A 13,293-nucleotide genomic window follows, 5' to 3' on the forward strand; every position below is an offset into this window, starting at 1 on the left:
CATTTCTATCTATGCCCACTTCTATGACGTTTCCATTCTTTATAATATGTGATTCCTTCTAGTTTCATTCATATGGTTATATTTTATTACGATTAAATATACATCAAGGAAAGGTTTATACATATATTTTTGGTAGAATTCTCAATGTTCTTTTTGTTTGTTCCTTTTCGATCCATCCAATTAGGCTTGAAATAAGTACAATTTCCATTGTCATTATTTCAGAAATGCCATGCCTTGTTGTATCAGTCTATCGCTAGGCCTCATGGCCAAAAATACTACAATTTAGGTTTCTATATTCTTAATGACTTCACTTTATTTGCATGTGGATGAACTAATAGGTGTGTCTGTAACTATATTTTGACTTATCTACTTTTAGAGTAGGGAGGCCTAAGAGAGCATGGAGAAAACTTGTGAATCATCTACCTAAGAGATCATAAATCTGTTACATGCAACTATTTTGATGTTCTAAACCCGAGTTCGATCAATTGTTATATATATTATTATTCATGGTAATCGATCACTTTATGCAATTCTAATTTCTAATTCAACAACTTCTTCCATGTTATAAATCGAACGGCTTATATGTGTATCATCTATTTAGTTTCAGATGGATGCTAAGGTTACAATGGAGCAACAACTTGGTTCTAGCGCAATGATTATAGGGCGCCAAGGCTGGAAAAATTTAGTACTTAACCATGTGAATTTAACAAAACAAGCAAACAAAAATGAAATATAAAATTAACACATATCCCACTTGCTGCATGTATGGTACCCCACTCTGTAAATTTTTATAAGACATTATTAGAGTCCATGACAGTGTCAAAAACACGTCTTGTATTGATTTAATCCTTGTTATTAAGTATATTATTATTTTATATTCCAACTAATTTAATCCTTGTTAGTACTCTTGTCCTATGAATATGATGCCCTCCACAAGAAATATCGAGGTGCATTAGGCTGACATAATTATTTGTTTCCAAACATGATGGCCCTTTGGTAGAGGCATGTGACGACTTTCATTTATGCTCCATGTATATGCAATCTATTTCTTATTTCCTATTATATGTGTTGATTAGTTTTATTTACTACCTAAATTTTTGTGTATGTTGTTATCCAAGCCAATTTGTATATGTGAATCTTGCCTTTACCGAGTATTTATATGAGATAGCATTTAATTACTGACTAATGTATGACTATGTTTAAGCAAATTTAATATAATATGTTTCATGTGGTCATATATTTATGAAAATTCCTACCATTTCATTGTATAAATAGAGGGGCGCGGCAACGCGCGCCTTCAATGATCTAGTAACAACTTATATATTAAAGCTGCTAAGGAGGGGCTCCTCCCATGAGTTCCCAATTTAGTTAGACACATTCTCTCATGTGGACACGTCGCTCTTGCTTTTTCTATTATTTTTCTGGGTTTACTACTATTTTTAATATAATACAAGTAGATACTCATATATATATATACATATACACTCACTCTACACGTATATCCTACACTTATGAAAATGTAAACACTAACGCCAATGTAGATGCTCACATTGATTTCTTTTTTCATTACTGGGTTTTTTCTATTTGTGTTAGCTACTTTTTCGTACAATACAATGTAAATGCTCACATATACGCACGTACATTCATCACTAAGAACACATGTACGCATATCCTGTAATTTACATAAACCTTTAAGATACTATCCCGATACAACATCTTGAGATTGACGCTAATATCGTTAGCTAATAAGTTAGCACTGATGCCATATGTTTGTGTAGTTTGGCGTGAGTGCATTTCGAGCTGACACATGGTGGTTTTTTGTTTGGTTACTACTAGATTTTTCTTTTGTGTCTGCTACTATTTTCAACACGGTACAATGCAGGTGATCGTATACATTCATTTCTATGAACGCATGCACGCATACTGTACCCTTATAATGTTATAGAAAAGACTGAAATAAATATAAAAAATGTGAGCACCACTTCCAAGACAATACAACAGAGATGTTGATATACACACATCCCTATAAATGCACACACATGTACATCCTACCCATATAACGTTGTGAGTAGTACAAGTTGTAGCATTCTTTATTCATTCTACCTTCTATACAAAGTTAGGTTAATTATGATGCAATACATATTAACATTTTCTGTAGGAGAACATAGAATAAGCAAATCAAAGAGTATCTATTTAGACTCTTAGAATTATGCTTTATTTTGATTGATAATGCATCTTTAATTGTGTTGCTTATGCATGGTATTTATCACGACAAAGGTTTATGAGATGCAACAAATCTTACTCAAAATACCATGTATTAAAAAACCGTCAATGCACTGTAATAGCAGATTTCATTCATCTTTTACTTTTTTGTGAAATAAAATTTGTATGCATTACAGGAAAGAATAACATTGTTGTTAATTCATTTTTTGTGTGTTTTCCTTCTTTTTTATCTTGCTTCGATTAGTAATACACATTTCCGTTTGTTTAAGTATGTAATATTATCAATAAAATGAGATCTTTAAAATGTATACTAGAACAATTTTCCTTTGGTTCGAAAAAAGCTTCATTTCGTACAACTTTTGGTTGAACAAACTTTGACTATCATAGTAGTAACAACTTTGGCTGGAACATTTAAGATATATAAGTAAGTGACTATAATCATGAGCGAACTGTTTTTGGTACCTTTCGGTATTTATTTAAGTCAAATTGACTTTCACATTATCAACTGTCAGCTTGCTTCTACACTGCGTTCTTATATTCTATAAGGAAAACAACACAACCACACACGCGCGCTTCACGATGGGCACGACGTGGCGCTGTGCCTCCGCCTGCTAGTTACTAGTATGTTGACTACTTCACCCAATTTTCTCTCTCTTTGGTGCATGCACAAATAACATTTTTGTGTTAAAAACACGTATTTTGTTTTAATACATGTATCACCGATATTGACCCTACATGGAGGCCTATACTTGACAATTCCAGTGGGGAGGGTAATGAAAGGCTAAGGATTACTTGGAAGGATGCTTCTTAATTAAGTTTCCATCTCTCAAAAACTGAATGAAATGAGCCATTATAATTACAATCGCTATATGTAGGCTGAATGCAAGCTCTATTGCCAAGTAGAAATTGTAGGCTCGTTGACACCTCATGTGCGTTAGTCAAATTGCGGAAAATAAGTACATCACCATAAGGTATATTAAGTTCCTTAGCTCCCCCCCTCTATTGTCAAGTAGAAATTGTAGGGGCATTAGCACCTCATATGCGTTAGTCAAATTTCAGAGAATAAGTACAGCCAATATGGCTCTCTTAGCATTTTTTCCATGAGCTCTCGACACCAAAAAGTTTAGGCGATCTAAATTCAAGAGCCATGGAGCCTTGGGCAAACAACAATCCATAATCCTTCATGTGGTGCACCGTGCTGACTTTCTTGGTCATTCTATGTACAAAATGTCGGCTTGCTCTGTACCTCTTCTTCACCTTGACCAATAATATTCTCTTTCATCCAACGTTTGGTGGGTTGACGCAAATCAATCAGTGTAGATGGGCGAATAATATCTATTCTCAACAAGACAACAACAGTTTTTCCGACCATCACCTTGTTGTGGATCTTCTGAGAGAATTCACTGCAAGGTTTGTTGAGATTTAAGTTGACAAGTTTTTCTAGAGGGTTGGTGGTTTTGTTAGGGATAGTGTAAACAAATTGAGTGCAAAGATGAACTAGAACGCTAAAATGATATGCAATTTGAGGCTTTATTGTGGTCAGGGGGTATTGCCCCCCCTCTATTGTCAAGTAGAAATTGTAGGCGCATTGGCACCTCATATGCGTTAGTCAAATTGCAGAGAATAAGTACAGACAATATGGCTCTCTTAGCATTTTTTTTTCCACGAGCTCTTGACGCCAAAAAGTTTGGGCGATCTAAATTCAAGAGCCATGGAGCCTTGGGCAAACAACAATCCAAAATCCTTCATGTGGTGCACCGTGCTGACTTTCTTGGTCATTCTATGTACAAAATGTCGGCTTGCTCTGCACCTCTTCTTCACCTTGACCAATAATATTCTCTTTCATCCAACGTTTGGTGGGTTGACGCAAATCAGTCAGTGCAGATGGGCGAATAATATTTATTCTCAACAAGACAACAACAATTTTTCCGACCATCACCTTGTTGCGGATCTTCTGAGAGAATTCACTGCAAGGTTTGTTGAGATTTAAGTCGACAAGTTTTTCTAGAGGGTTGGTGGTTTTGTTAGCGATAGTGTAAACAAATTGAGTGCAAAGATGAACTAGAACGCTAAAATGATATGCAATTTGAGGCTTTATTGTGGTCAGGGGGTATTGCCCCCCCCTCTATTGTCAAGTAGAATTCGTAGGCGCATTGACACCTCATATGCGTTAGTCAAATTGCATAGAATAAATACAGCCAATATGGCTCTCTTAGCATTTTTTTCCACGAGCTCTCGACGCCAAAAAGTTTGGGCGATCTGAATTCAAGAGCCATGGAGCCTTGGGCAAACAACAATCCAGAATCCTTCATGTGGTGCACCGTGCTGACTTTCTTGGTCATTCTATGTACAAAATGCCGGCTTGCTCTGCACCTCTTCTTCACCTTGACCAATAATATTCTCTTTCATCCAACGTTTGGTGGGTTGACGCAAATAAATCACTGCAGATGGGCGAATAATATTTATTCTCAACAAGACAACAACAATTTTCCCGACCATCACCTTGTTGTGGATCTTCTGAGAGAATTCACTGCAAGGTTTGTTGAGATTTAAGAGCCTGTTTGGGATTGCTCTGCTTCTTAAAATCCAGCTCTGCTCCGGAAAAGACAAGCCAAATGGGGTAACTTCACGATATGCCGCTCCAAAAAAAACTAGAATCAGGGGTACAACTTCAAAGTTTTTATGAAGCTCATGAGAGGGTGCTCCAAAAAACTCTAGAAGCTGGAGTTGGGGAGAAATTACCCACCACTGCCACCAGTAAGTGGATACCCCTTCATTTCTTTCCCCTCAACCAATTAAATATATTTTTTTCACCAAATTTTCTATTTCTGAAGCTGGAGCTAGGTGAAAGCCAAACATTCTCTTGATGGTGCTATAGCTTCTGTATGAAATTGTTCCAAAGTGAATTTGATGAAGTGAAGCTGGTTTTGGTGAATTGAAGCAGTCCCAAACATGCCCTAAGTCGACAAGTTTTTCTAGAGGGTTGGTGGTTTTTTAGGGATAGTGTAAACAAATTGAGTGCAAAGATGAACTAGAATATGCAATTTGAGGCTTCATTGTGGTCAGGGGGTATTGCCCCCCCACACACATACATTTTTTTACAAGCATACATCCATACACGACTAGTGATGTATGTGCTTATTTTAATTAATAAATGCTTGATTAGGCAGCCGTGCACAAGATGTTTTATGGATATGATGACTGACACTAATATTATCATACTTTTTCTAACCACCAAGTAAATGTGCTTGCACTAGGAAAACTAATGTTTATACATGTGCCCGTTGCATTGTACATATCTTCGATGCTTCTCGTGTTGTTTCATGCTCCCATGTTCCACACGAAGATACCATCCATATTTACCCAAATTCGCGGGAGCGACTGGCAGCGGCGTGCGGAGGGCCGGTCGACGTCGGGGCGAGCGGCTGGTGGCGCGGGGGTGGGGGAGGGCCGGCGGCGCCGCCTGCCCCCGCCATCGTGTCGCCGCCGGCGAGCTTGATGTGGTGATGGCCATGGCGCTGCATGAGTTGGGGGGGGGGGGAAGCGACATGCAGAGGGCGGGCCTGCGACGGGGGCGAGCGGCTGACGGCGGTAGGGGGGTGGGGGTGGGGGGAGGCGAGGGCCGACCGGCCGACATCTTGGACGGAGGAGCTGCGGTGTTGCAGGAGCTTGATGTGGTGGTGGCCATGACGTTGCAGGAGTTAGGAAAGAAGATAAGGAAAGAAGGACGCAACGGTATGGACACGCGTCACGTGGTTGAGGCGACAAATGCCTAGCGTCGGATTAGCCGGGTAAAGAAGATACTTTCGCATTAGATATTCTTTGAAAAAGTTAAAAAAATCACAACAAATCAGTGAAAACACCCGTTAAAAATCCGGAGGCCCCCAGTTTTAGGCCCTGTTCGGTAATCCACCAGCTCCTGGAATCTGTGAAGCTGGGAGACTGCGGCTCCCTTAATTTGAACTACAGCTCCACGAGCTCCGCTTCCGGAGCTATAGAGCGGAGGGTCTCCGAACAGGGCCTTAATATAGAGTGAGCCCACGGTTGGGGATTACGGACATACATGGCTTCCATCGTACGGCCCAGTGGCTCAGTGGCCCGTGCAAATCGTCTCCTATAACGAGATTAATGACGTAATAATCATCCACAGGAAAAAACTCTTCCTGGCGAGATTTCCCCACTCGTCTTCTTCCTCCGAAACCCTAATCCCCAAATCGCAGGATCGGACCCAGCCGGGCGCCGCGGAAAGCACCCCCCCCCCCTTCTGTTCGGCATGGCGATTGCTCGCACCGGCGTGTACGTGGACGACTACTTGGAGTGTGAGATTGCCGGCTCCGATTTGTTTCCCTTTTCCTTTCCATTCGGGGTGCTTTTGGGCCTTTTGCCCTTGTTACCGGCTTCCGTATCGTTCCGCAGATTCGAGCACCCTGGCCGGCGACCTGCAGAGGATCCTCTCCACCATGCACGAGCTCGACGAGAGGGCCCATGGTGATGATTTTGCCACTCTAAGCCGATTTTGAACAATCTGATAAAAAAGAAGTCATTGTGGAGAATGAATTTTGCTTTCCATCCTGACTCCGTAGTAATCTGTCCATGCTTTAATTGCCGACCCCGAGATATAGTCCCGCGAGTGACAGAGGACTGGCTGTTGTACATGATGGTGGATGCTGTTTCTCAAGCTTGTTGGGTGGTTTTGTGTCTTATATATCTCTGTGATGCAGGAATTTTGGGCCAGACTAAAGGGCAGATCAAATATCTCCTGGGGGTGCCATCCCATGGGTTCGACAGGCCAAACGTGGTGCATGATGAAAATGCCTCGGAGAAGATGACGAGGGATATTGAAAATAGCCAGGACAATGCGCTTAGTCTCTGCACGGAGAAAGTGTTGCTCGCACGCCAAGCTTATGACCTGGTTCTGCTTCCTTCCACTTTTTCTTCAAGTTGTCCTGTAGCTTAAAGAATTATGGATTACAAAACTTTTAACTAGTGCGTCTATATGTGTTATGTCTTGTTTGGTAGTTATATTAGTTACTCCAGGGTCGCTACCCCCTGATCTAACTTGATCATTTTGTCCGGTAGTCCAAACTTCGTAGGACAGCTTGCTTTTAGCCTGGTTCTGCTTCCTTCCTTCAACTTGTGGTCCTGCAATATAGTGGACCTATGAATATCAGTCAGTTCTCCTCCCTGATGGAAATGTCGCTAACGCCTACTGCCTTGATACATTTAATTTCATTTCTGCTGGTTATCTTAGTTACTCTTTGGTTGCTACTCCCAGGTCAACCTGATCATTTTGTACTCAAACTTCAGACTTTGTACAGACAAAATAGGCAGAATACCGAGTAATTAATATAAATTATTCAGCACCATGGAATTAGATTTAATATGTGATGACATATTCACTAATATGTAAAGCCTGGTATTACTCATGTGATGTACGACCCAGTTGCTAAATTGTCATATTGAAGCAAGAAGCGTAACACAAGATGCAAACCTGACTCTGCAATTAGCAATGTCAACTCACTCTCCCAATATAGAAATACAGAAGTAGTCGAGGATGCATACCAATCTACAAACAGCTGCACTGTTTTCTGGTATTATCCCATCTGTTCAGTGTTAATTCTGTTATGGATATCTAACTATTAGCTATCTTTGGCATTATTATATAGATAGAGAGCCATATCAAACGTCTTGATGAAGACCTAGGCCAGTTTGCAGAAGATTTAAAGCAAGGTATAAGCATTGATGTCATATTTTTTAGCTGTTGATTAGGAATCCATCATCAAATCTTCATCAAACAGAATATCAGATGCCGTCTTCAATTTTTCCTCAAAAAGAACATTGATTGTTTTCTCTTACTTGCAGAAGGAAAAATACCTCCAGACGAACCGCATATCCTTCCTCCAATGCCAGCGGGTGGCAGGGATGAAAGACGGAGGTCCAGTTTTAGTACACCCCAAGCAGCCAGGAAGTTTGTCAGAGAGAAGGAATGGGAGAGGGATAGGGAGAGAGGTATGGACTTCGATTTAATGCCCCCTCCAGGTAGCAGCAACAAGAAAGCCGTTGCATCTATGGATGTGGATCAAATGATTGATCCAAATGAGCCGACATATTGTATATGCCACCAGGTAAGTTTTTGAAATTGATATATGTTAATATTCACGGTGCTTGCATCTGCATCAATATCTACATTGAGCATTTATCTCATATGTTTGCTGAAAATATGTTCCTATTTTTAATTGATTTTCAGGTTTCATATGGTGATATGATTGCTTGTGACAATGAAAATGTAAGTTTTTATGGCGCTAAGTAGTGATGCTTTATCTTCTTAGTTATTTATGGGAGTTTGGCTTTTGTGTTGTAAATTACTAATATTTACCCTAATCAGGCCTAAGTAATGTTTTAGAGCTTTCCAAACTTATTCTATTGCTTTTCTAACAATGATGTTGTGGCTGGACTGGTGGTTGGTCATCTCATGCTTGTAGTTTTTTCTACTTGTCATCCAGAATGAGGATTATGTGCTCACTGTTTACTTGTAGTTTTTTCTATTTTTTGAACAATTATGTTTTACACTTGTCACTAGGATGTAACATCGGGCCTGGCAATGTATATGCTTGCTTGCTTGCTTACTCGAGAACTTGTTGCAATTTCCAGATGTTGTATAACATGAGGAATTAGAAGTTGGTACTGCATTTTACAAACTAACAGTGGAATAGACTTAGTGGTCAATGCGTTGGAATTTTCACTCTAATTCCTCTGGTACAGTTTAAAGGAATTCCTTCATATAATTAAGTCATAGCATAGCCTTCAAGCCTAGTGGTACTGTTTACAGAATTTTAGTACCTTTCTGATACCCTGTTCTATTAGTTTTATTCATTATCACCAGTATCCCCCCTCAGGGCAAATAACGATTAATTTCATTGTACAAAACCCCGCCTTGTTCTATTAGTTTTATTCATTATCAAAAATATCTGCCAAGTATTCATTGCAATACAAACCCACTGTGGCCTCTCAGATTGAATACGACTCTACATCTACATGTAATGTTAGCTTGGGACTCTGAATTGTTCTGATGCACCGGTTACTATTCGTAAAACAGATGAAGAAACCTTCACAATCATCCAAGATTGAAGAGAAACATTTGTTAACAATTCATGCTCGTATATCATATTGGTGTATCAATCCTCATGATCATGTGCAATGCCTTTGGTCTATGCTAGAAACTGCAATCACCAAAGGAAAAACATTAGATAAAAGGCACAATGGAGCCCTACAAAGTAGTGTCTAGCACTATCACTTTTGAAGTGCCGATGCTTGTTATCGTCTGATTTACATTTTGTGTTTGTTATATGAACGTCATCCATCTCTATCGTTTGCTAACATTTTATATGCTTGCCAACAGTGTGAAGGAGGCGAATGGTTCCACTACTCTTGTGTTGGTCTGACACCAGAAACAAGATTCAAAGGGAAATGGTTTTGCCCAACTTGCAGGAATCTTCAATGAGAGGTTCTCCTAAATTGGTAAGAGGCAATACTACCAACCGCTTTAAATCTGCAGAAAACTTAGCTTACCTTATCAAATAAATTGCTAAATACAGCTCATTTTCCTGTATAAAATGTGAATTTGTTATAACCGTGTTCTAAGCAAGTACTGTATTAATTTTGCAAATTAATAAATCCTTACTATTAGTGCAAACTTTCCTTTTCAGAAAACCATCTAACTTAGTCCTTCAATACCTCGAAATAACCCTACAAGTATCCCCCCCTCCCCTCCCCCCTCCCCAACACACACATTTTAAATTTTGCAGTTTTGTAAACCTTGCATGTAGAAAGTGGGGGAAGGATAGGGCTGGCACAGTGGTGAAATACTCCCCACTTGTGCCAAGAGGTCCTGGGTTCGACGCAGCCTCTCTGCATTGCACTTTGCAGGGGTAAGGCTTGCCTCGTATAATCCTTCCCCAGACCCCACCTGGTGTGGGAGCTTCTAGCACTGGGTATGTCCTTTTTTTTTACATGTAGCATGTGGGGAGAGCAGGTGCACCAAAAAGGGTATGGCGCCAAATAAGCAAAAGGAGAAGTTTGTAGAACAGACCCAAGGCACCGACAGTGTACAACTAGAATTGAACTTATCCCGAGACATATCAACGAATCATGATTGTAAACCAACATACATGTTTTTTTTATGGGAACCAACATACATGTTATATGCAACACCCGCTGCAGTTTCACATAAAATGCCCTATAATTATGAAGACAAGCTATTGAGAAGAACACCCACATGACAATCCTTTTTACCAAACTCTTCAAAATCTAATAGCCCATGACTGGAATGCAGTTCCTTGGTAGTCAATCGTCGCATGCTTTTGTCACATGTACCTGCAGTCGCATTCAAGTAACGCCCCTTGAAGTCAGCCTCTTGTTAACGGGATAAATCCGGGGTCGTTTTAAGAAAGCTTCTTTCTCCCCTAATAACCATTTAACGTTTGCTCGCCAGTGTTGATGAGGCGAGCGGTTCCAGTTGGCCCAGACGTTCCCCAACACGCCCGACTCTTCAACATGAGGCTCTCAGAAGCTTTTCTTGGATAGGAGGATACCAAATGGTACATCTTTTGATTTGTAAAAGGAAACGTTTCCTTAATAACAGTGTGTTCTATTTTTGGTAATAATGTATATGCTGGAGAGAACGCAACTATTTTATCTGGAGAAGGATAAAAGCGCTGGGCGTGTTCTGTTGTTGTACCTTGTCGCTGCAAACAACCTCTCATAGTTCCAGATATTTGTAACCTTGTAACCATCTAGTTTGATCTTGTTGGCTATAACTGTTTTTATCTGAAGCGGTACCGCAATCTCCTCTGCTGAGCTGAAGGTGCAGCAGCATCTGCACTTCTCCAGCACACATTGTATTATTATCTTGTCCATAACTGCAAAGCCTACTGATCTCCTTGTTTCACACGTGTTTTTTCTTGCTCACGAGCAATAGTATTGTTGCTGCAGTATATCTACAAATGATGTGATACATCTACAGGTTTGGGTTGCGGATGCACTGCGCCCCTTGCCACGTGGCTCCCGGCGGCAGCACCACGGGCTCCAGCATGGCAGGCCCGATGCACACGTAGGCAAACTTCCCGTACCACTCGTACTTGGATCCTGGGCTGAAGACGTACAGCTCCTCGAACCCTCTCCTGCTCAGGCAAACCGAGTTCCTCCGGCCCTGCATCCAAATTAATATGAATGAATGCAACACACAAGAATTCGAGCAGGTTTTCAGTTCAGTTTGTGATCCTTCATTCGGCTTTTGCATTTGTTGTTACGTACCCTGTCGATGACGGTGAACTCCCTGGGCGCGTGCCGGTAGACCCGGCACAGCTCCGCCGTCAGGTGCTTGTAGTTGTCGTCCTCCTCTCCGTCCGGCTCCGGCGCCCCCCGCCCGCCCCCGCCGCCGCCGCCGGAGAGGAGCATGTCGAGGCCCTTGCTGACCCAGCGCGGCTGCGGGGAGGAGGACGACGACGGCGCCGCGTAGTAGTCCGGCGGCAGGATGCTGAACTCCGACAGCAGCGGCTCCCTGCCGCGGTAGTCCGAGCCCTGGAGCCCCACGGCGTAGGTGGCGTCGGGCGTGCTCACGCGCAGGTGGTTGCACACGGCGCCCGACAGCGCCACGGCCGACGGCGACGACGCGGCGTTGGTCACCGCGTACTCCGACGCCAGCGCCTCCGGCTGCAGCGTCACCACGCACCTCGCCTCCGCCCCGCCCCCGCTCCCCGGCGGCTCCACGGACACCAGCTCCACCGAGATGGACCCCGTCGGGCCTCCCCTCACGTCGCGGAGCGACCACGCCCCGCCCGGCGACCAGGACGACGGCGGCGGCGCGTCCCCGCCGGCGGCGACGGCGCGCGCGCACCGGAAGTCCATGGAGACGCCGCCGCGGATGACGGGGCGCCCGCCGGGGCCCTCGCCGACGGTGGTGTGGAGCACCTCCGTGGCCGCGCCGTGCCACATGGCCGGCTTGTAGGACGTGACCAGCCCGCTGGGCAGCAGCAGGTGCGCCGCGCTGCCGTTGCGCACCGCCATCTTCACGGCGCAGCTGTCGCCCACGGCCTCGAAGGTGACGCCGTGGCCGGAGAACTCGGCGGCCAGGTACTCCGCGTTGGGAGGAGGGAAGGCCGCCCACGCCGTCGCCGGCGCCAACGCCTGCACCCGATGGGCTGCACCCGCGAGCCGCCCCGCCTGGCCGCCGACGCCGCCGCTGCCGCTTAGCTTGGAGGAGCCGGAGAAGGCGCCATGCTTCCATGAGCTCGGGAGAGGAGCCGGAGTGGCATGGCCATGGGGAGTGGCGGCGGTTGGAGCGCGGAACGCCATGGACGATTCTGGCGAGTGGCACTGCGGTAGCCGTAGCCTTATCTGCACTGCAATTTTTTTTTCCTTCGGCTTTGAGATTTTTGTGTGTCTCCTCTTTTCGATATTTTGGATCGTTTTTCTTTTCATTTTTCTGATATAAAACAACGCTAGTGTTAACTAGCTGACGTTTGCTGGCGGTGATATCTCAGCGAACGCCCCTAGAGCCACATGATCCAGATCCAAAGGATGGCATTTATTGATGAAAAGTGCGCTAAAAATAAAGGACTGACATGACATGCTTGTTTTATCTGAAACTCAAATGATAAGTCTTACATGTGTGTCACAAAGCACTTCGGTCATGACGTGTTTTACAACCATCTAAAAAGTAAGTTGTCATGCTTCACAACTAAAGTTATCATCCTTGCGTTAGTAAACTTATCTTAAAAAATTATAGAGTTGTCATGTGTTTGTATCACACGTGTGACATCTATAAGGATCTTTTCTGAAAATTGTCATCACCCCTAACATTAAAATTGCCATCTGCGTTCGCAAATGTCATGCATGGCAGCAAACGTCCTCAAACAAAATTAGCAGGAGGTTAGTGGACAGGGCGTTTCTGCATCCCCGCTTGCAAAAAAATTCAAAAGAAATACTAGAAAAATTCAAAAAAATACAATATTTTTTTGTGATAAATAATTTGATGCATGAGGCCCGTTTCAAAATTTATCCTATTTGAAC

General features: G+C 43.0%; 2 protein-coding genes across 2 annotated transcripts; one reads left to right on the top strand and one right to left on the bottom strand.

Moving 5' to 3' along the window:
- Window positions 1-6,362: 6,362 nt before the first annotated feature.
- Window positions 6,363-11,054, top strand: LOC123452221 (PHD finger protein ING2). The gene is made up of 8 exons (XM_045128835.1): window positions 6,363-6,542; window positions 6,640-6,711; window positions 6,945-7,135; window positions 7,890-7,953; window positions 8,086-8,348; window positions 8,471-8,509; window positions 9,623-9,741; window positions 10,715-11,054. Exons 1-7 carry the CDS (start codon window positions 6,497-6,499, stop codon window positions 9,722-9,724), a joined length of 777 nt encoding a protein of 258 aa, XP_044984770.1. The 5' UTR covers window positions 6,363-6,496; the 3' UTR covers window positions 9,725-9,741; window positions 10,715-11,054.
- An 84-nt stretch (window positions 11,055-11,138) lies between these two features.
- Window positions 11,139-12,892, bottom strand: LOC123452219 (protein NDH-DEPENDENT CYCLIC ELECTRON FLOW 5). Its single transcript, XM_045128834.1, has 2 exons — window positions 11,536-12,892; window positions 11,139-11,431 (listed from the first exon to the last, which is right to left on the bottom strand). The coding sequence occupies exons 1-2, from the start codon at window positions 12,700-12,702 to the stop codon at window positions 11,240-11,242; spliced, it is 1,359 nt and encodes a 452-aa protein (XP_044984769.1). The 5' UTR covers window positions 12,703-12,892; the 3' UTR covers window positions 11,139-11,239.
- Between the last annotated feature and the right edge of the window lie 401 nt (window positions 12,893-13,293).

Source organism: Hordeum vulgare, chromosome 5H (assembly GCF_904849725.1).
Source record: "Hordeum vulgare subsp. vulgare chromosome 5H, MorexV3_pseudomolecules_assembly, whole genome shotgun sequence".
NCBI classification, from domain to species: Eukaryota; Viridiplantae; Streptophyta; class Magnoliopsida; order Poales; family Poaceae; genus Hordeum; species Hordeum vulgare.